At 38.6% G+C, this 21685-nt stretch overlaps 1 protein-coding gene across 4 annotated transcripts in view; it reads left to right on the top strand.

Annotated features, from left to right (window-relative positions):
• The window catches only part of LOC139722157 (uncharacterized), a 175444-nt gene that overhangs the window by 24744 nt on the left and 129015 nt on the right, over positions 1–21685 (top strand). Inside the window, exon 1 of one of the 4 annotated variants that reach the window (XM_071633470.1) lies at positions 1818–2405. The exons of the other annotated variants lie outside the window; for them this stretch is intronic. Coding sequence (XP_071489571.1) covers positions 2388–2405 — 18 coding nt within the window. The 5' untranslated portion in view covers positions 1818–2387. Of the gene's footprint in view, positions 1–1817; positions 2406–21685 lie in introns of those variants that run through there. 4 annotated transcript variants of the gene reach the window in all.

The following is a 21685-nucleotide window of genomic DNA, read 5'->3' as shown; positions in this document are numbered from 1 at the left end:
ATTTAAGTGGCCCACATTGGCCACCAGAGAGAGAGAGAAAAAAGAAGGTTGTGTTGAGTTTTGGTGCCAACTATGTTTATGTCTCCTTCCATGAACATAAATGTGTTTATAAGTGTATTTTGTGAAGTATACCTTGAACAGACTTGTAGGATGATGAGAGAGAGAGGAATAAAAAAAGTTCATTGGCATTTGTACTTGACTTTAAGTACTTCATGGATACCAGTATATCTACTCATATTCATGTGAAAATGGATTCTGTACTGAGTTTGTTACAAAGTATAGGATTTCTCTCTCCTTGAAACTATGGGAAGAGTCAGATGATATCTATTATTGTCAATGCCTGTTTGGCAAACTTTAGTTTCAATAAACTTTCCTGCATCTCTTTGTGTCATTGGACTAGTTTTGCAGAAATTTATTATGTGGCTGTAAAATGTGTTTGCACAGTTCAAATTTCCTGAGCCCTTTTCATGACCTTATGTATGATGTTTTTAAAACTTAAGATGTACAATTGCAACATGTCCAAATGATGCTCTGAGTAGCAATTCTTATTTTCAAGCCTTAGCTTTGTCAGAGAAAATATGATTTTTGGATTAAAAAGATGCCAGTCTGAGGTACGTTGTAGTCTGTGCCTTTGCTTTTAAATCACATTGCTTGCTTGGCTGTATTTTCTCACCGCAAGAACAAAGATGAATGTGTGTAGGCGTATCGGAATGCACGCTAGTGCTTAGCATTGAACTTCTTAGAATGCATTTAGGGCCTATACATAATGCTAATATGCTGAAACAGTGTGTATTTATTCTTTATTGCCATGGCAAATTTATAGGATCGCTTAATGCGTGTTTTATCATTTTAAAGAAATGCATCAAGCTATCAAACAATAAAAAACGATGAAGAAGCAAAATTTGACATATAGCTACAGTCCAAAATAAGAATGGAAATGATAATAGAAATAATGCCCTCAAAAAGAAATAAGAATGTTGTACAGTGAATGTAAGAAATTTTGCACAAAGCATTTCATACAGATTTCTACTGAGTCTTCATTTAGACAAGTAAAGTTCTGTAAGACCCCTTTGCAGATTATCGATAATGTATTTGCATTCATTTTGAGTGTGGGAATGTGCAGAAGAAAGAAAGAAAAAAAAAATAGAAGCTCAGTGAGCGAGAGAAGGGGTGTAGGAGGATTGGGACGCCATCTTATGTTCTCCCGTGTCTGGCTTAACTTGACCTCATGTTCCAACCCCACACATCAGCAGCAACATTGCCCCCCAACTGTCGCAAATCATTTTTTTCCCTCCCCTTTCTGTCTCTCTCACTCCGGGATTGTAGCATCGGAGGCAAAATGCTTACACAGTGAATTATAACGTGGGATGCCATATATAGTGGTCATGTACGCACTTGCACACATTAAACCTGTTACTCGGCTACCTCATGAAACCGAGTGGGCGCGAATCCTTGAGGTTTTTCTGTTTCGCGGGAGCGTGCTTGCCGCCGACTTGTGAATTTCGCTCATGGATTTTGCGTGAATATCATATATTCAGGGCACAACACCTATCACACCGTGTTGTCTCATCAATTACCAGATGTACCTTGTCAGTACTTCGCGTTTTGCTATGTGCTGTGAATGCAATGGGATAGGGATGGTGATTGTGCCCAAGTGGTGATGATAGCAAACAAACAAGCTAAAGCATTCATTTTCCGGTGTGTTATAGGTGGAGGGAAGATAGAGTTGGCAGCATCCCATTTTCTCCGTGCCGAGTGATTGATGAGTAGTCGTGCCTGCCGTCTCCTGGATCATCTTTGCTAAATGAAAGTGAAAAGATTGCAGCAGACTTGTATATGTGTGTGTGTGGATGCGCTGCTGGTGGCATGCAGCTGCAGTGCCAAACCAGAGACGTCGTGTCGAGCTGCTACCGTGGATAAGGTCTCATCCCAACATCTCTTGGAAGGATTGGCGAGCAAGCCCTGGCATTTCTCTATTCTCTCTCGCAGCCAAGTCACCCATGACTTTGTGTTGGATGAGATGATTGGTGGATACGACCTTTGACACTTGCTTCGGTCATGAGAGAAGTTCCAGTGTACGAGTATGTTCAGCATCCCCGTAGTGCATCATGTGATTGTGCGGATGACTCACTGTGTAGCGCGTCATATCATTGTCACATGATTGAAATCTAAATTTGAAACGCAAAAACAAGACAGTTTCACTTCTCTCTTATTTGTTTTCTTTTTTCACCTCATCTGTTGATAATGATATGACATGCTGTCAGAAGCAAAGGTCAAAGTTGACATTGGACATATGTTTGTAGTGCAGCTTCATGCTTCTCTTTGAACAAACTGCATGCTCACTGCAATCTATATCTCACTCTGAGGGCAGGATACAGTCGGGATAAATGCTGAGTTTTTGGCTGGTAAGTTGTTCATTTATTTGCAGTTGTTGCACTTTCTGAAAAGAGCAGTAAGTGTTTGTTTTTGTGGCATAATTTAGAGACAAAGCAGGATCATATGTGACTTGTGATATTATGCTTGAATCATCAATGTTTGAGCGAAGGCATTGCAATGTGTCTGATGCATTTCAAAATGTAAACAATCCTGTCACTTTTAGTTGAAATAGATCATGTAGGATTCTGGATTCACGTAATAGAATTCATTTGCTTGGTCAATGGCTGCTTAAAAAGAGGAAAAGATCATTGATCAATGTTCTAGATACACTAGCTTCTGTCTAGAACACGTCCATAGCACAACCATGTTGATAGCTTGCATCGTCATCTGTGATCTGTATGGGAGTTAGACTGATTTGATCCGTGTATGTTCCATCTTACAATCTCCTGAAAAGTTCACAAATGTTCTGAATTATTGAGACTAGTTTATAACTGTATTTCACAAGCATATCAAACTAGCAAAAGCTGGAGAACTTCAAATATTCAGTTACATTTTGTGTGTATGTGTATATGCGTATATGTGTATGTGCATGTGTGTGTGTGTTTTTTTTTTTCTATTACCTCTTTTGAGTTCACTGACTTTGCGTCGGATGAAAATTGGCAATCGTCTTACAAAACACCCTATCCATGTTTTGTTGTTGATGTTTTTTTTTTCTGGTTCCTTAAGGCTCCCAAATGAGCTCTTTGCTATCAAAGGAAAGTCAAAGAAGATGAGCTTATTACCCCCATGCTGTTGCAAAGAAAAGGACAAAGGAAATACTGTTCATCACTGTTTCTGTGTGGGTGAATGCTTGGATGCTTCTGTCCGTCTGCCTACGAGCTCTCCGCTCAATAGCTTCCCACGGCTGTGATGGGATTGCTGGATTACTCCCTCCAGCCAAGGAGGTACTTCTTTGCGCCTACGCACACTCTTTTGGCTAGGGCAATGGCCAAGTCTGAATGGTTAATGTGAGGGACGTTTGTGTCAAAGGCCAAAATCTTAAAGTCAACGAACTCTTGCAAAATGAGATACATCATCTGGATGACTTCCAGCACCCACTTGTAATGAAGTAGGATCAGGGCATGCACATTAAAGAGGGAGTATAATGTATGGTGGCCCTAGCCAATTATGAATGTGATTGATATCAAACATTAAAGGTCACTGAACTTGTTTATTCTCTATGCTCAGTGGCTTTCATTTGTAAGTGAGGGGGTAAAGAAGGCTGATGGAGAGATGTGTTTTTGTTCAGTTAATTCATGAATGCAAAATATTCTTCACTCATCCTCGAAGAAAGACTCCTTCACAAAAATTATACTGGATGTGCTACATATTTCATGCATCTAGACTTGTGGGACAATATTTCACATGTGTGTTTGTTTGTTTTTTTGTACCATAGAGAAACTCAGAAAAAAAAATCAGCTTTTTTCAAGAGAAACGTCCAGGATTTGTCTCCTTGGAGATGCTGTACTTTGCATTGTGGTACGGGAGACAACATCGTTGCTTGTTCGTAACCTGTTGAAGACGAGTCCCGAGTATACTCGGGTAGATGTCTAGATGGGAAATGCGTGTTACAGCAAAATCAGCCCATCCTCACCAGGTTAATTTATGCAATTTCAGTCATATTTCTGAAAATAGAAATGAAGGAAAAGTAAAGTATGTGGCCTTGACAGTGAAAGATCAGTGCGGAAAGAGTCTGGAACTGGTGGGAAAAAAAACAACAATAATTGCTGTGTAATCACACCCTTCACACCTGCAAGATGAGCAACAAAAAAAAAAGAGATAAAGAAGAGAGAAAGATAACATATACTCCGCACACACACACACACACACACACACACACACACACACACACACACATTATATATATGTGTATAAAAGAAAGACCTGCAGGAAATGAAAAAAGGGGGAAAATCTGTGAAATGCATACTTCTGGGCCACGACAGGAAGTGATAGAGAGGTGTGCGGAAGGATTCAATTGAAACATCCATGTTGGGAGCCGGCAGATTACCGACCTGCAGGTCCGCTCACTTCCTCTCTGTCTGGTGATTCCGATCTCTTTGGTAGAGGTCAAGTTCAGGAGTTTCTTAACCCATTCACGGCTACAGAGTGATACAGGGGGACAGGAAGAGGGAGCAATAATTTACTGTGGCTTTTACAAAGCTCCTTTGCAGAGTGCGGAAACTCTTTGAACAGCTGTGCTATTTCCAGCCCCTCGTACTTTTAATATAGGCCTATACTCTTACAGTCACCAGGTCAAGTGATAATCTTTTGATTATTCATACTCTCAGTTTCCTTGTGGTTTTTTGTTTGAATGTTCTTTGGTTTTTCTTCTTCATAGCTCTTCTTCTTGTGTTTGTGTGTGTGTATGTTCTTGGTTTTTGTTTCAATTCTTTTTTTGTCTGCCCTCAATGTACTTCTCTTTTTTATGTCCTCTGTCTGAAATGCTCAAGTTACACATACACAGTGTATGTATCATAACTTGGTATATCAAAATATAGTCCTTAACCTCAAACATTAAGTCATAGTCATCATTATAAATTTCAGATGCACAAAACCCTCGTATTTGAGACTATTGTTAACCAATAACCTCATGCTATATTTGTACCCCGTTCCTGGTGGCCACGCGACCCTATTTGCCTAAAATTTACAGTGCTGTGTGCAAGTGGATGTTATTTTTTCCCCCTCTCTCCGTATTCTAATTTTGTTATGAGGGTATCCTCAATCCAGTGAACATATAGCTAAGGCTTTTTACACTGGCAAATTTTTGCTTAGTCCAGTACCAACGGTGGGGCTAAGGTCCCCCCCCCCCCCCCCAGCCCCACTGTTGGTACGGGACTAAGCAAAAATTTGCCAATTTGCCAGTCTGTAGTACCGGACTTTCCGTAGCCCACTCTGTTTACACTTGTTTTTGCCAAAGTGGGCTAGCCCCACCGATAATCCCGTACTATCTGGCCCTGCAAAATAGTAGGGTTAGCACCGCAATTGCGGTGCTAACCCCGCAATTGCGGTGCCAAGCAAACGAGTGTAAACAGAACGAAAAAATAATCCAGGGCTAAGCGACGGAGACGAAGTCCGACCCCTACTGACCAATCAGAAATGAGGTAATCAAGTGCTGCCGGTGCGTGTGTATACTTGTACAGTGCACAGCGTAATCATGAATATTCATGTGGTTTGGAAAGTACGGGACTAAGAAATACGAGTGTAAAAAGGTCAGTTTTCTCCTTAGCCCAGGACAAGAGCTTAGTACGGGATTTATTGGCGAGTGTAAAAAGCTGAAAAAATTGGTACGGGATTAACGATAATCCTGGGTCAGAGAAAGTACGGGATTAAGAAACACAAGTGTAAAAAGGGCTCTACAGTATCAGAGGCCATTTTCATGGCATCTGGTCAGACTAGACTATGCATATTTCCCATTGTGTCCCATTATGGACCAGCTCCAAGTTTTGTTATGGCCTATGTGCTATCAAGTTTGTTGCGTTTACCGCCCCCCCCCCCCTTTTATTATGGCCCAACAGGTTTTTCTTTCGCACTGTGACTGCCATGGCAAGTTTTTTGACAGTATTTGTATAAGAATGTAGCATGGCATCCATGGCAATCACAGCCTGTCACATTTGCCCATCCCACCCCCACATTGTTTCATGTCAATCCTTTTTTGTCATGGTGGCTAAAATGTGTTTGCTGTGGCTATTGGGAACAGGGTGTAATCGTAGCATCACTCCACTCGATAGTTTGTCATGTTAAATATCTTCCTACAAATTACTAACAATATCGTTGTTGTTATTTCCTGTTATCATTCTTTTTTCTTTCTTTGGCAAAACATGATCAAGCTAGACATGGCATGATGAGATCTATGATATGTGGTATTGTGTTTTTTCTTCCTGCCAGAAAAAATGCCGCAGTTATGCAATCCAACTTCCTAGAAATAAACACTCGTACATCATCCAATGACAAACCTGTATTAATAATTCAAAACTCTCTCTCTCTCTCTTCCCCTCCCAGGCCTCACATACAAATATACTTCACTCTATAGCCATGTACAGTCAAGAGTGCAGTCAAATAATTTATCAGACATTTATTATTCATTTACAGCTTTTTTTAGGGGGGAGGGAGGATTTCAAGTTCAAATAGAGATACAGAAGCTTTCAACTTTCATCATAGATGAGTTGATGACTGTCCCAACTTTCCAGCTCAAGTGCACAGTGGCCCATAATGCCATTTATAAAAACAGCTTTGTTTTGCGATGTTTCTGCAACATAAGAATGAACAGGTGCTACTCTGATCTTTGTGATGAATAAAGCGGATGAAAGAAGGAGGGCATTTGATCCATATCTGAAAAATAAAAAACAACAATAATTGGATTCACTATGTGGTACATGAATGTACAAAGAGCCAATGCGCTCATGTGGGAGGAAATAGATCTCAGAGAAGAGTGTCTTTAAGACACGGAGAGCTCACGCCATGTCCAGGTTTCTCCAAATTAGTCTAGACAGGACTTCCGTCTTGCACTGGAGTGAGTGCTGTTGTGCTATTCTTGGATGTGCATCGATTAATCTGATGCGGGTGTTAGCGGTGGTTAAGGCATGACCGGATGCTTTGCTGGGGCTCTGCTTAGAGAGAAGAAGCTGTATGGATGCCCACATTTCCGTCTGTCGCCAGAGTGTGGAAATTGGCTGGGAGGGAACATTCTTCTAATACGTGTAAGCAAGACATGAATTTGTTGCATGACTGACGTTACATGGTCAATCTTTGTAAGGACTCTTTTTTTTTTCAGTGCTTCCCTGTGAGTGTAGAGTGTTTGTCATAGCCCCCCCCCCCCTAAAAAAAAAGGCATGATACAATTATCAAAACAAAACAAATGGAGATTACAAGACAAATTCTGAAGAGTTGCAGGTGTTTTATACCAGTGATAGCAGTCAATGTTTGATGTTAGAAAATTTTATGCTGTTGCCCCAAGGTCGCTTTGAGGACAGTAAATGCGCATCAGGTCATACATGTATGTCAAGGTCAGATAAACATACTACTGTATATGCTGTTATTTTCGTGTACAGATATTTTCGCGAATAAGAAGTCGTAGACATTTTCATGCAATGTTGTTTTCGCGAATTGTTGCCGACGCTTACATTAATGCTCTATTATTACTCCAGTACATGGAGACATTTTCGCGTGTTGCTAAATTCGCGATCCAATTGTTATTCGCGAAATTCGCGAAAATAAAACCCTCGCAAAATAACAGCTTATACAGTAGTATTACCTATTTTATCGTAGGACAACATTTGACAGACATTTTGCGCAGCAATTTCGTCAAACCTGGTACTTGACAAAGTGTGGCAGGACGATTTCTTTGTGTGTGGTGTGTGTGTGTGTGTGTGTGTTTGTGTGAATGCGTAGCTCTAGGGGAGAATCTCTCAAAGGTCAAGGTCTTTGGTCTGCATATTAGGGGCAGAGAACTGACTGTACAGTGATATTGAACAGATTTGTTCTAAATTTATCAAATTTGAGCAAAAGATGACAGGATAAGTCACAGATAGTTTTTTTTTTCATAATGAAAAATGGGAGAGGGCTCAAGTCAAAGTTTGAGGTCAGATTGTAAATTCATTGCGGCTGATATTGTCAAAACTTATTCATCAATGAAGTGTGTCTTTTCGTTGTATGTGCCAGATAGTGGATGTATCATGAAAGTTAGGAAATTGAAGTGAGTCAAGAAATATTGAAGATGTTTCTTTTTCATCAAACCTGTTGAACAGATCTTGCATTACAAAGTAATTAGAGCTGGCTAAAAGAAAGATATCAGGCAAAGAAACAAGATAGAATTTGATGTTTCACTCTGTATACCGTGTAACAACTTCAGCAATATGTAATTTTTCTTCCACTAACCTACGGTAGGTTTGTTATTCATATGATAGCTCTGCTAGGTCAACGAGCAATTCAGAAAAAAAAAGCAGAAGTTTGACGTTTAAAACAGCCTTGTATTAAACAAGATTGATCATTGTGCATTTTTTATGCCTCCACCAACGAAGTGTCCGGAGGCATTATGTTTTCGGGTCGTCCGTCCGTACATACGTCCGTTCCGTTTTGTTTTTGTCGATATCTCAAGAACCGTGTGGTGGTTTTACATCAAACTTGGTATGAGGGTATATCCTGGGGGGATAATACTTTGTTTGGATTTTAGGGTCACGGGGTCAAAGGTCAAAGGTCACAGGTTATTTTGTGAAAAAAAGGTTGAAAATTCATGTTTTTCTCCATATCTCGCAAATGGTTCAAGGTATCTTTATGGAACTTAGTATATGCTTGTTCCAATGGGCAGTGATTATCTAGGGAAGTTGGGGGTCATGGTTCAAAGGTCAGGGGGTCAAAGGTTAAGGTCAACTCCTCAAAATATCACTACTTTCCTTATATTTATGCAGTGCCTGAAGGTGTTTTTTTTTAAACTTGATGTATACATGTATTACCCAATATATATTCTGTGGGAAGTTTCTTGCCAAAAGGTCAAAAGGTCAAAGGTCAAGTGAAAGTGCTGAATTGCACTTTTTCCTCCATATCTCAAAAGTAACTCAAGGTATCATCATGAAACTTACATATTTATGCATGTTCAACCTAGTAACAGTGATTCTCTTTGGAACTGCGAGGTCAAAGGTCAAAGGCCAGGTTTAACCTAGTTCTAGGAAAGTGAATATTCAGCACATTTGTGTCAAACCTGTCATTTTAATATTTTGCCAATTGTGTGAAACTGTCATCACACATTATCAAGACAGTCTTATCACTTTGAAGACTGCCACCTACATTGTAGATATAGCACTTGCTATCATATGCACCAAGCTGTAATTATCATCAGAAATGGCTCAATTAATTATTCATTTTTGTTTTTCATTGGGAAATCGTAAAAACCTTTACGTATTCCCCATTATATGGAGACTTCCCTCATTTGATGTACCATCTGAATAAATTAACAGCAGGGAATTCTAATGTGGCAAACACACTCACGCAACAAACACACACACTCACACACACAAAACAGTCTTTGTTGACTTGGCTGTATGCATTGTTATACCCCCTATATGTCTTTTGTATTCCCAATTAGTGCACAAAGTGTTTGAGTTTTATTCATTTATTTATTTTATTTCAATATTCTTTTAGCAGGGTAACCCTTTCAGTTGGTTAACTGTTCTACCACGGGGCCCTGCTCACATTATGTACAGATAAAAGTGTAATTAACATCAAACAAAGTACAAACAATAAAATAGCCTACACTACAAATCAACCACAAATACTCCAAAACAAAAATTCAAACAAACACAAACACTATTACTATTACAGCTTGGTAGGGCAATCAGGAAAGCATTGCCACTTTACCTACCCCCCCCCCCCCCCATACAATTGTTATTATTCAATACCTTCAGACTTTGGACTTAAATATCAGTCCTTCATACAAAATATTGCCACCATGTGAGCGTCATAATGGCATTAGAGCATTATGACAAATTTCACTAATAATGTGCGTATACTAATGGTAACTTAATACTTTCTTTAATATTCGATACATCACTCCACTTGAGAAGATGAATGAATCAAGATAATAGTGGTGTCCCAGGATCTCATCTTTAGCATAGCAATGCAATGAATAAGAGGAGGATTGTTTTTTTCCCTCAGAAGTGTACATCGCAAACATCATGACATGCGATGGTGTACATGTTCTTCAGCGGAGGATTTGTGTGGTGGACGAGTTAAATCCGCGGAGAGTTACTCTTTGCAGCGTCATATCTGGTGCCGTTGAGTCTGGCGCACCTCGGAACTGTCTGTCCACACCTCATCATCATGTTTCCAATAATCAATGTGGTAACCCAAACTCGCATCCTTCTCCTTCTCGCTTACATCTCAACCCATAAATGGCCAGAAAAAACACTGCAACCCAATCGCCCCCCGCAGGGGGGCTCCCCTGCTTGTGCGCGAACCCTGCAAATCCTCCGCGCAATATCGCCTGAAACAAAAGTGGGGGGCCCTCGCCGTCTCGGATTGCAGGCAATTATGTGTGTACCAGAGGATGGGCTGGTTATTAATCGGGGAGCAGATACTGATCAACCACTTCGGACGGATGGAGGCCGATGAGCTCTGTTGAGATGATGGGATTGAAGGGATGCGTTCTCTGACACTCGCCCCACCCCACCCCATCTGGCAGCTCCCTCTCTTCTTCATCTTGTCTGTCACCTCCCCCACCCCCTACCCCCCCCCCCCCAAAAAAAAAAAAGACTGCATTTACACCACAGATCAATCAGTCAATCGTTGGGAAGTTATAGTCATTTATGAAAAGGACTGCAGAATTTTCTGGCTACATCAGCTGTAAGATATTTTTCTGATAATTGGACAGAACTGGAAATTTGTGCATGGTGGGTCACATTTGAAATAACCATGTAGCACACACCCACCATCATTTCGTAAATATAATCTATGGGCTGGCTGCAATCAAAATCATTTATATTAACCACCATATGAAGCCCTGTGGTATCTAAAAAATAAATGTTTGACATTGCTACAATGCTACTAATCATCAAACATTGTGGACGAGTGATGTTTATGTCTCCTCAAGCACACACGCACATACATACACAAACCCACACACGTAATTCTTTTCTAGGTATAAGAATTGTCTGTTAGTTTGTTAAGATTAAACACTATTAACTCAGCCTGCCCATCTTGTGGAATATTTTTGAAGAAGACAATTCTCCCCCTCCCCCAAAGAAAAAGCTGTTTTGCTAGTACAGCTATTCCTCCATCATATTCTCTCTATAGTGTATCACAGTGGTGAGCTTTGTTGTCTTTTTTTTTTTCATCCATGTGCCACCATCATATTCCTCTCAGTGCTGTACCACTACATCAGGGGGCTCATGTGCATCTGGTAATTCATAGTGTAACCTGGTCTATAACGATAATGATAGAGTGGTCTACTTTCCCCAGGGTAGCCACATCAGTGTTACTACTGCTCTGATAACCGGAGGGCTGTGCCATTATTATTACCGCTACAGCTGTGAATTACCAGGTACCCTTTTTTATACACGTGGGTCAGGAGGGACTTTGTGGGTGAAACATCTCGTACGAGGATGAACGCACAAATGTCTGGTTTGGTATCAAACACATGCTATACTACATTAGTATTTGGCAGGCTGTGTTGGCATGTACAACAGTGAATGCATCAAACCTAACATTTCGATATTAATATTGGTTTCTTTTTGGCGATGCACCATGTTATATCATGAAGTAATGGCAGTGGACGACGTATACTGAATTTATTATTTTTTTTCTTGTATGTATGTGATAAGGTTTGTATCAAAGTATGTTTCTCAGGATGGATACACCTATAAATAGCCTACCATACAGGAAGATTCCGTGCCTGGCTATTTATTGTTCATGCTAGTTCTGTATACAAATCCTCCAGGTGAACCAGTTTAACAGCAGTAGATTATCTGAAATTATTTCCTTTCAACCATATGACATGGCAGTTTTGGCCATCAAGGCTGTATTATCATCTCTTTTTCTGGTGATGATTATGTTTCAGAATGTGTGGGTCTTTTTTTTTACAGAAAGGAAAAAAAAAACAAATCCTTCATCTGTCATAATCACAGGAGTACATCCCTAAGATATTTTAAGCTGTAGAGTAAAATCTAATGGTTGACATCAGATGTCGACATTGAAACAATTTGCTTTACTTCCAGATTAAGGCAAGGTTGAAGAAACAAGATGAAGTTTTAATCAAATGGGAGACAAGTGATTAAATGCTCACTCATTTGCAATGCATGTGCAAGGTTGAAATGATGAAGTGGTCATTTGTTCATCCAGATTGTATCTCTCGATCCACTAAATTACCAGGACAAGCACTGATCTAATCTGACATAATTGGAGCCCGATTGTGAAGGTAATTCACCTCATCCCTGTGAGCATTAATTGCAGCGTAATGTTAACGTGCAGGTACTAGTAGTGGACAGTGGTGTCATTCACACAGGCAAGATAACAGGATGTTGATCGCGATCCAAATACCGAGTGTTTAAGTGCCCGTTCAGATGGATAGAAATATCCCGCTAATTGCAGATCGCATAATTTTTCGACCAAGCTGGGCATGTCTGAAATGTTCCAAAATGGTGACCTTTGCCGTTGTGTTTGTGTACTGTTGTGCGGTGTGCTTTGAATGATAAGGTAAATAATTTTGAGAATATTTGCTCCGGTTTTCACATGCTTGCCATGGTGCAAGTTATTCAAATAAAGATTTTGGGGGACTTGGATGCAGTGGTGATTGGACTATTTTAGTGAGATTTTTATGTCCACACTGGCAAAAATCTTAAGATTTGGATTCTAAAAAAATGCATTATCTCAAATTCGTATCCTGCTTATTTTGGTTAGTGTGAATCCCACTATTCTTGATTGTATAAATATGCTTGAATCTTTGAGTCATTTTCTTTGTTTGTCAAGCAAAAGGAAACTTAAAATGTTATCATTCTTGATTATTTATGCATGCCATATCTCTCTTTTTTGCATGCTTGATATATTGTATCACCTCTCCTGTCTTTTCTCATTTCATTTCATCCTTCCCTCTTTTCCTGTCCTTTCCCCTTCCTATTTTTTATTTATTTTTTATCTATTTATTTATTTTTGCCATTTTACTTCTTGTATTTCCTTGATTTTTTGTCATACTTTTTTTGGAACTAACTTCTGTTATTTACTCTAATCCTTTTCTCTTTTTGTTTATCATTTTCTTTTCCTTCTTCTCTTCTAGATCATCCTTTTTACTTCATCACTCTTGTCGTCTTCTTATTTCCATCTATCCTTCATGAAATCTCCCCTTCTCCTTTTCTCCCCCCCCCCCCCCCTCCCGATGACGATGAGGTTTGGGTTTGTTCTCTTTTAACCTCTCACTTGGGATGTGTGAGATGTTGATATCACTCCATGATGTAGCAAGGGGTAGGCATCACTGGGAGATAATTACGCCCTGTCCACTCCAGCCCACTCCAGGCCCTCTGTCCTGCAATCCTGCCTGAGGGTAATGGGCTGTGGGGAGAAGGGGGGGGGGGGGGGTTTGGTGCTGGAGGAGGAGGAGGAGGAGGTGGGGAGGGGAAATCTCCATGGGGGAAAAGAGCATGATGAGGGGGAGAATCCCTTCCCCTTGCCATTGGCTTGAAGAGTCTCATACTTCCTGACAAGGGGGGCCGTGACCCGATGAGGTCACATACCTTGCCTAGTCTGCTGACTCAGACCCTATTTCTATATTTTCAAATAACAGCTATCAATGCTACAGACAGGTGCCTGTATTCTTATGTGCCTACACACTATACGTATGTACTTATGTCCAAATATTTGCTTTTTTTTTTCATTTTTTGAAAAGTAATTTTCTTGTTGCAGTACTTATCATTAACACTAAGGAGAGGGCATTTGGATGCGTGATCCTATATGTACATATCCACATTTAGTGTTGAAATGTTTCTACCTGTATACATCAGAAGATGTCATAAATTTTGAGCAGATGAAAAAGCATTTTGAAAAAAAAAAAAAGCATTTCTTTTCTCTTCGCTTTGACCAAACAAATCAAATGTATCATTGTCTTGGGATGCATTTTCAAAAACATAACATTAGTCATTTATATGTACAAGCAATAGAATGAAAATCCGTGAAGATGAACTTGAGAAAAGATGATATGTGCTGTACGTCAGTGCATGTTCTTTAAGCCAGAATCGCCGCTGCTAAAGCCAGGAGCAATCTTTGCGTGCATATATGCTGTTGTTGTTGTGTTTGTCCGTTTTAGTTTACCCTCTTGCAAAATTTTCCAGGGCAGGTGCATCGTATTAGATGGCTTTATGTACCGTGGCAGGTATGCTGCATGGGCTCAAGTGCAGCTGTAGTTGGCTAGAGTCTGCACAACTTGGCAGGACATTAACATACACTGCACATTGTATGTAAAGCAGTTTTGTCTGCAGACCTTTCCATACATCTTTATGTGTGTGTGTGCGTATGTGTGTGTGTGTGTGTGTGTGTGTGTGTGTGTGTGTGTGTGGACCTTGTACTAATCTATGTTGGCATGCCGCACAAAGTCTTCAGAATACAATAAAATCATAATTTGTGTATATATATAAGCAGATCCCATCCTTGTCACTCCAATTTGCTCTTCTTTGCTTTTCTATAGCACTTCCTTGACATTTCAGCCGCATCAGTTCTATCAAAAATTGGAGGATATATCAAACAAAAACAGTGAAAAAAAAATCAGTGAAATTAATTATATTGCATAATCTGAACTCATGCTTAGCACGAATGACAATACAGATACATTGCAAAGATAACATGGAAATATGGCTGTGTTAGCTATTGCACAACAATTTTACAGAAAGGTTTTTAATGACATGAAGTATCTGATACATCTTCAAATGTGCTCAGTCATCTACCTTGAATATGTTTTCTATATCATTTTGAAGTGAGCTCTGTTCATCATTTGCCTGTAGCGTAATTCAACTTTTATGTATTGCACAATGCTCTTTTACTGTTTAATACGTGTTGTTTCTTAGAACAGAATTCTTGAAACTTGTCCATTAATTCAATACCTTGTGTGATTATTGTGGTTACTTGTGTTTGTCTTGAAAGACAAATTCTGATAAACATGTGACAGAATATGAAATCACTCTTGCATACCTTTTAAAGGCGTGATTTACCATTTGAAGATGAAACAAAAACCCAGCTTTAGTTCTTCAAAATAGTTCTACAATGTGAGTTAGGGATAGAAGCAATCAATGAAAAAAAAATCGAATCTGTATAATTAATGTTAAGTACTGTTAAATATGCAAAATGCAAACATCAGTTATAATAAAAGATTTTCTGGACTAAACTGTCTACAGTTACGGTTTATCGAGAAAAATAGTGATATTTCCTTTTATTTTAGGCTTTATAGCGAAGTTCTTACACCGCAGGATGTTTTATGATACAACTAACTTACACATATGCATCAAATGTGATAACTCGAACATCTTTTAAATCGCTGCTCCCAATGGTAAACAATACTTTTAAGCATGATTCAACATTTATGTATTGCACATTGTTCTCTTACTTTTTGATATGTATTGTTTCTTAGAACATAACCTGTCCATTAATTCAGTACCTTGCGTGATTATTGTGGTTACTTGTGTATGTCCTGAAAGACAAACTCCGATAAACATGTGACAGAATATAGAATCACTCTTCTGTACCTTTTAAGAGATAGGTATGTGATTAAAATCAGTATATCAATAGCAAACTTTCATATGGGTATAAAGATGCCCTGTGGGGGGTGTCAAATTTGAGCATGTTTTATCTGAATAGGAAACTTGTTTATTTGTGTGTGTTGTTGTTGTTGTTTTTTTCCTTTCAGTGCCATTGTCCTTCCCTGGTAGATCAGATTGGCTATTTGATGCAAATAATTGCTTTACCCTTCAGCACATCCTCTACAAAGCAATTGTCCAAGCCCTCCGAGTTGATTTCAATGAGCTGTTTATGTTTACAATTTGGCAGAGGCTAGTTTGGAGGTCTGAGAACTGTCCTCGGACTGGGCCAACTTTGCATATCCCCACCCCCCCCCCCCACCCCCCCCCCCCCCCCCATACACATATTTATGTGGTTGTAGAATATCATGGTATTGAGCTTTTTGTGACATTTTTTTTTTCTGAGAGAGATTAAATCTACCGAATGGAAATGGCCTCTTGAGGAAGGTCGATGAGGAATCTATTCGAGCATTCCTTGCAAAGATCTCTTCGTCTGCAAGACCGTAAAAAGCAAAGAGGCTTTGTGCTGTTTCAATTTTTAGCGTAGCAGTAATCTCGCTGACCTTTGTCAAACCTGTGGTTGATGGGCTCCCCTGCAAGTTGGCTGTCTATGCCTATATCAACTCTGAATTCTGCATTCTATCTCCCTTAAAGGTCGTCAGAATTTCAATCGTAGCAGAGTTGTTCGTCTCATTGTCATGAAAGTCGGCCTGATATGAGTTTATATTATGACAGGAACAGATAAAACTCTTATTAACTCCATTTTTAAAGAACACTAGTTATCTTGATATATGTATTTAAGTTTATCTGTATTTTTTCTGCCCTTTCCAATTATACTGCCTGGGCAAGGCTGATTTTTTTTTTTTTTGCTTTTTTTTTTGTGAAGACATCTATCCCCCACCCCCAGAAAAAAAAAAATGAAGAGAATGAGTTGTGTTTAAGTAAAAAAGAGAGAGAGAGAGAGAGTTGTGAATCCTGAAGACAATTTTATGAATGGTTGCATTTCCCCACCCAGCCACTAACCTTATCCCAATCTTCTCATTAATTTTTCACTAATGTTCTGTTGTGTAGGGGTGATGAGCACTCTAAGAAAACACACGAGAGCTGTCACATGTATGTCAGGTGAGCACATATGTCACTCTTTCCAAAGCTATTCCCCCAGTTTTTCACACAGCATCATCATCATCATCATCAATTTAATTTGAAATGATGGATTTGATTCAGCAAGCAGTGGTAACTTGCAGCATCAGACATTCTGAAATATTGCCAGATTAGGCCTATACATTGTATGTGTGTCACATGGAAATCACAATCAACCCACCGTCTATGGAAATCGTTGTATGATATTTGCAGGGATTTATCTATTCTTGTCTTCTTGTACACTGCCTGTTGATCTCATCGCTGTTCGATTTATACACTTTATCTGGTTTTATCAACCCTCAAACAAAAATGATGTACCAACAAATATACATTCAACTTGGTCAATTGTCTAAAGTGATAAGTTACTGCATTTGGTGATCATGAAGTTTATTTTATTTTATTCTATTAAGAAAATTTTTTTTTTGTGCTATCAAATGTATTGTAACTAGTCGTACCAACAATCTACAAGCTTCGATTTTAGTGGGTCCCCCCATCTCCAAAGCATGGATTATACAATGTAATATGTAGGCAAACTAGAGTTTCTAACAAATATACTGCTGTTATTGAACCCCTCATTGACTTTAACATGAGAGTTTCAGTTGTGGTTGACTGGAGAGGACACTGGAGTAGATAACGTTGGCTGTTTCTGCTGCGATTCCGGTAGGAATGCGTCACATGCGCAGCAGATTTCGTGGAGACGCACCGATGTTTACAACCGAAATGAGTCATATGAGTGAATGGAAAACATGGACGGTGAAAACCGCCCAGCTGATAAAGGAAAGGATGGATAGATGACTTCTTGTTGCGATGGTCAGTGACCGTTCGTTCGTCTGGTCCTGAGGCGCATATTTGATGGGAGGGTGACGTCACCGGTGTTGCAGTCACTATACGCCGCCAATTTCCATCCTTGGTGTGTTTTGAAATGGCATCCTTCCCAGTACTACTTGGATTTCTTTGGGTGTGTTTGTATCATAGTTCCCAACCAAGAGATTTAAAGATAGAGAGAGATTGACAGACAGACAGATAGATAGACAGACAGACAGACAGATAGATAGATATACAGATTCATAGACAGATAGATATACAGATAGATAGATAGGTAGATTGATAGGCAGATAGACAGATAGATAGGTAAATAGATAGATAGATAGACAGATAGACAGATAGATAGATAGATAGATAGACAGATAGATAGACAGATATATAGGCAGATAGATAGATAGACAGATAAGTAGATATGTAGATAGGTTAGAGAGAGATTGACAGAGAGGCAGAGTTAGAGGAATATACATGTATGACATATCATGTGATTAGTGCGGTTATTTTATTTTGGAAGAAGGAACAAATATAGATCAATGAATGTACAAAGATGTTTAAAGTTCAATAAAAGCAAGAGATGTTTGAAGTTTGTGGAAGGTGTTGGCAGATATATGAATTGATCGATTTGGAGAGAGAAAAAAATACATATATAATTGATTGATAGATAGAGAAAAAATGCATACATACCAGAGAATTACTCAGGATTTCTGACAGGGCTTAACTTATTTGTAGATTTTAAGCCTCTGCTGCACGCCATGTGTTTCACATAAATCTCCACGCAGCAAGAAAAACAAAACAAAACAAAACAGAAATGATTTTGTGAAACTTGGAAGCTCAATACTGGCTATCAAATTATCCAAAAAAAAATCATCCTGACATATTGAAGTTGACTTTAGAGGGACTTTCATTCTAAACCAGACTTTATATACAAATGTTGCCTTTTCCAAAAATAGTCTGTGAGTCATTTCCCAAAAGTGTGCATGAGCTTACATTACTGGCAATGTTGAATGCCTAGAAAAAGAAGAAGAAGAAAAAAAAGATGAACACTCACAAAGCATTCTTCTTTCAAGAGTTTAAAGTTATATAGATCAATTCAGAATTTTCCAGAAGACTTTTTTCTGTATGATTTACTTTGCAATCATAAAATGTGCACAACGGTAACAGATACACATGCTGCTGAATGATTAACAAAATATATATAATTTTTTAATGATAGCTCTTTTAAAGCATCATGTACGTTGCCATAGATTAATGCCAGATGAAAAGTATTTCTGTTTTAAGCTTACTGGACGTTCCACTAGATATTAGAAATTAAAAATGATTTTGATTTGATATCAACTTGTGCTTCAATCTGAACATGAAACAGATGGAGGCTTCACACTTCTTGATAAAATGGATCTCTGTTTAATAGACCCCTTTAATTTGCTGTATCACAATACCTGATCTAATTTGTAATAAGATATAAGTCATTATCTAACTCGAGAATCATAATGAAAGTTTAGATGCTGCTTTCATAGCAACAAACTCAGTAAGCTGCAGATGAGAGGATGGCATCCTCAATATAATCCACCCTAATTGGAAGCTAGACATATTTTCATGAAATGTTGGGGCGACAAATTTTGTTTTTTGAAGCCATAATCAAATTCACAACGTGAAAAATGAGCTGATCAATTCAAGAAATTAACTACTACTCACTGTGTATTTCAATAGAAAGTGTTTAAACAAGATCATGCAGCAAAACTGTGTTGTGTAGTATGGACTGATCACAATTCTTGAGCTCTCTTTCTGTGCTGGTCTTAGAATGGATGCGGAATTATAGGAGGCACATTTTTTTTTCATTTCATTTCAATTTATTTTCATATTTCTCACATATATCACAATAAAGTATATAAATACGAAAATTATACAAAACATAATTCAGATGAGACTTCATCAGAATGTACAGAAGTTTGATTTGGTATAAACATGAGGTCTGTATGCATGCGAATTACACTGTGGTCATAATGCGAAAAAAAAAAAAATATGATGGGGCCTGCGTAAAAGCATTAGCTTGTACAGCCGCAGGTCCCGTGAGTAATCAGATTAGGGGAAGTTTAAAGTACGGATGTTTTTTAAGACCAACTATATCTGGGGAAACCGATTAAAACAAACAAAACAAAAAATCCAATTAAATATATATCACTAAATAAAAATACAGAAAAACAGAAAGCTGAAAGGTCACATGTTGCAGCAGTGAGCAACAACTGCAGAGATTCAAGGGGTGTGTTGCAGAGTATAGAAAATGGCGTAACTGTATGTCATAAATACATAAGTAGAAGGTGGGATAATGAGATTTGTCGTGAATGTAAACAATACCGAAAGCTCAGGAGTAACATTCCAGCATGGGTCCTAAAACCAAGCATTCCGTGTGACCATAGTAACCGACAGCTGTCACGCGCGAGAGTTTCGATAACCGAGTGGAACAATAGGTGCATGAACTGCGCAATAGGCAGACTGTTCAAAAATAGTGTTCATGGTTAGGATCCCGCCGGACTAAGGTGGGATAGACAAGGGGTAACATGTAAAGATTAACAAGAACTATACACTATGCATGCCGTACAATGTAGCTGCTAAGAAGATATTGCTTCAGTTTTCGTTTGAACGAGGTTACAGTGGTACAACTTACAAGTTCCATAGGGAGTTCGTTCCAATATTTGGGCCCAGCGAACATAATGGTTTTTTTCGCGAAAATTGTTCGGGTACGTGGAAGGTGATATGCGTAACGTTGACGAGTTGGATAATCATGAACTGTATAATTTCTTGTAAACATTTGGGAAAATACGTCTGGTAATTGGCCAGTTGAAAATTGAAACATAAACAGGCCGACGTTGTAGTAAAATAACTCGGGAATTTTCAAAATTTTATTACTTACAAAAAGTTCGTTCGTGTGAGATAAATATCCAGTGTGGTTAACAATTCTAACAGCTCGTTTTTGTACAAGAAATAACGAATCGATAAGGTTTTTAGAAGCATTTCCCCACGCCAGAATCCCATAGTTGAGATAGGGAGATATCAAAGTTGAATATATGCTCTGTAGAATATTACTTGGAAAATAATAGCTAAGTTTGTTAAGAACCCCGGTATTTCTAGCAATAATTCTGCTTACATAATTAACATGGGTTCTCCAAGATAAATCACTATCGATATGAAGACCCAAAAATTTTGTATTGTTGACCTGTGACAGATCAATGTTGTTTATCTTGACAGAGAGAGGTAACACAGGTAGCGAATTACTGAATAACATATACTGAGTTTTATCAATGTTTAAGGATAATTTGTTCGCAAAAATCCAAGATTGGACAGAAACAAGTTCTTTATTTATTATGTTTATAAGCGCATCAGGATTTTGATGAGAGAAGAACAAATTTGTATCATCTGCAAAGCAAACGAAGGAGAGAATCTTAGAGGAGTTCTGGATATCATTAATATATAAAATAAAAAGAAGTGGGCCTAACAAGGAACCCTGTGGAACACCACAAGAAATCAGTTTTGGTTGGGAATCGTGACCGTGAATACTTACAAATTGTTTTCTATTCGTTAAATAATCAGTGAACCATTCTAGCGCCCTTCCCCGAATTCCGTAATGATTTAACTTATAAAGTAAAATGTCATGGTCTATTGTATCAAATGCCTTGGAGAAGTCAAGGAAAACACCGACAGTGTGAGAAACATCATCTATAGCATGAGCTATCTTATCAATAAACTTGAGTAATGCGTGAGTTGTACTATGTTTTTTCCGAAATCCAAATTGAGATTCAGTAAATATTTTTGCCTGAAGAAAAAAATTAAGGGTGCGTTTATACACAAGTCTTTCGAGTATCTTTGAAAAAGAAGTTAAAAGAGAAATGGGGCGATAATTATTGACACGGTCTTTTCGCCCTTTTTTAAAAATGGGAACAACTCTGGCTACTTTCATTTTTTGAGGAACTTTACCAGTAGACAAAGATTGATTGAAAATATAAGTAAGAGGCGAGATTATTTCATGAATCACATTTTTTACCAAGAAGTTT

This window comes from Diadema antillarum, unplaced genomic scaffold (genome assembly GCF_040938485.1).
Source record: "Diadema antillarum isolate AM-2024a unplaced genomic scaffold, OU_Dant_1.0 scf00000159, whole genome shotgun sequence".
Taxonomy (NCBI): Eukaryota; Metazoa; Echinodermata; class Echinoidea; order Diadematoida; family Diadematidae; genus Diadema; species Diadema antillarum.
The sequence above is the reverse complement of the archived record's forward strand: the minus strand, read 5'-3'. Positions and strand labels throughout refer to the sequence as shown.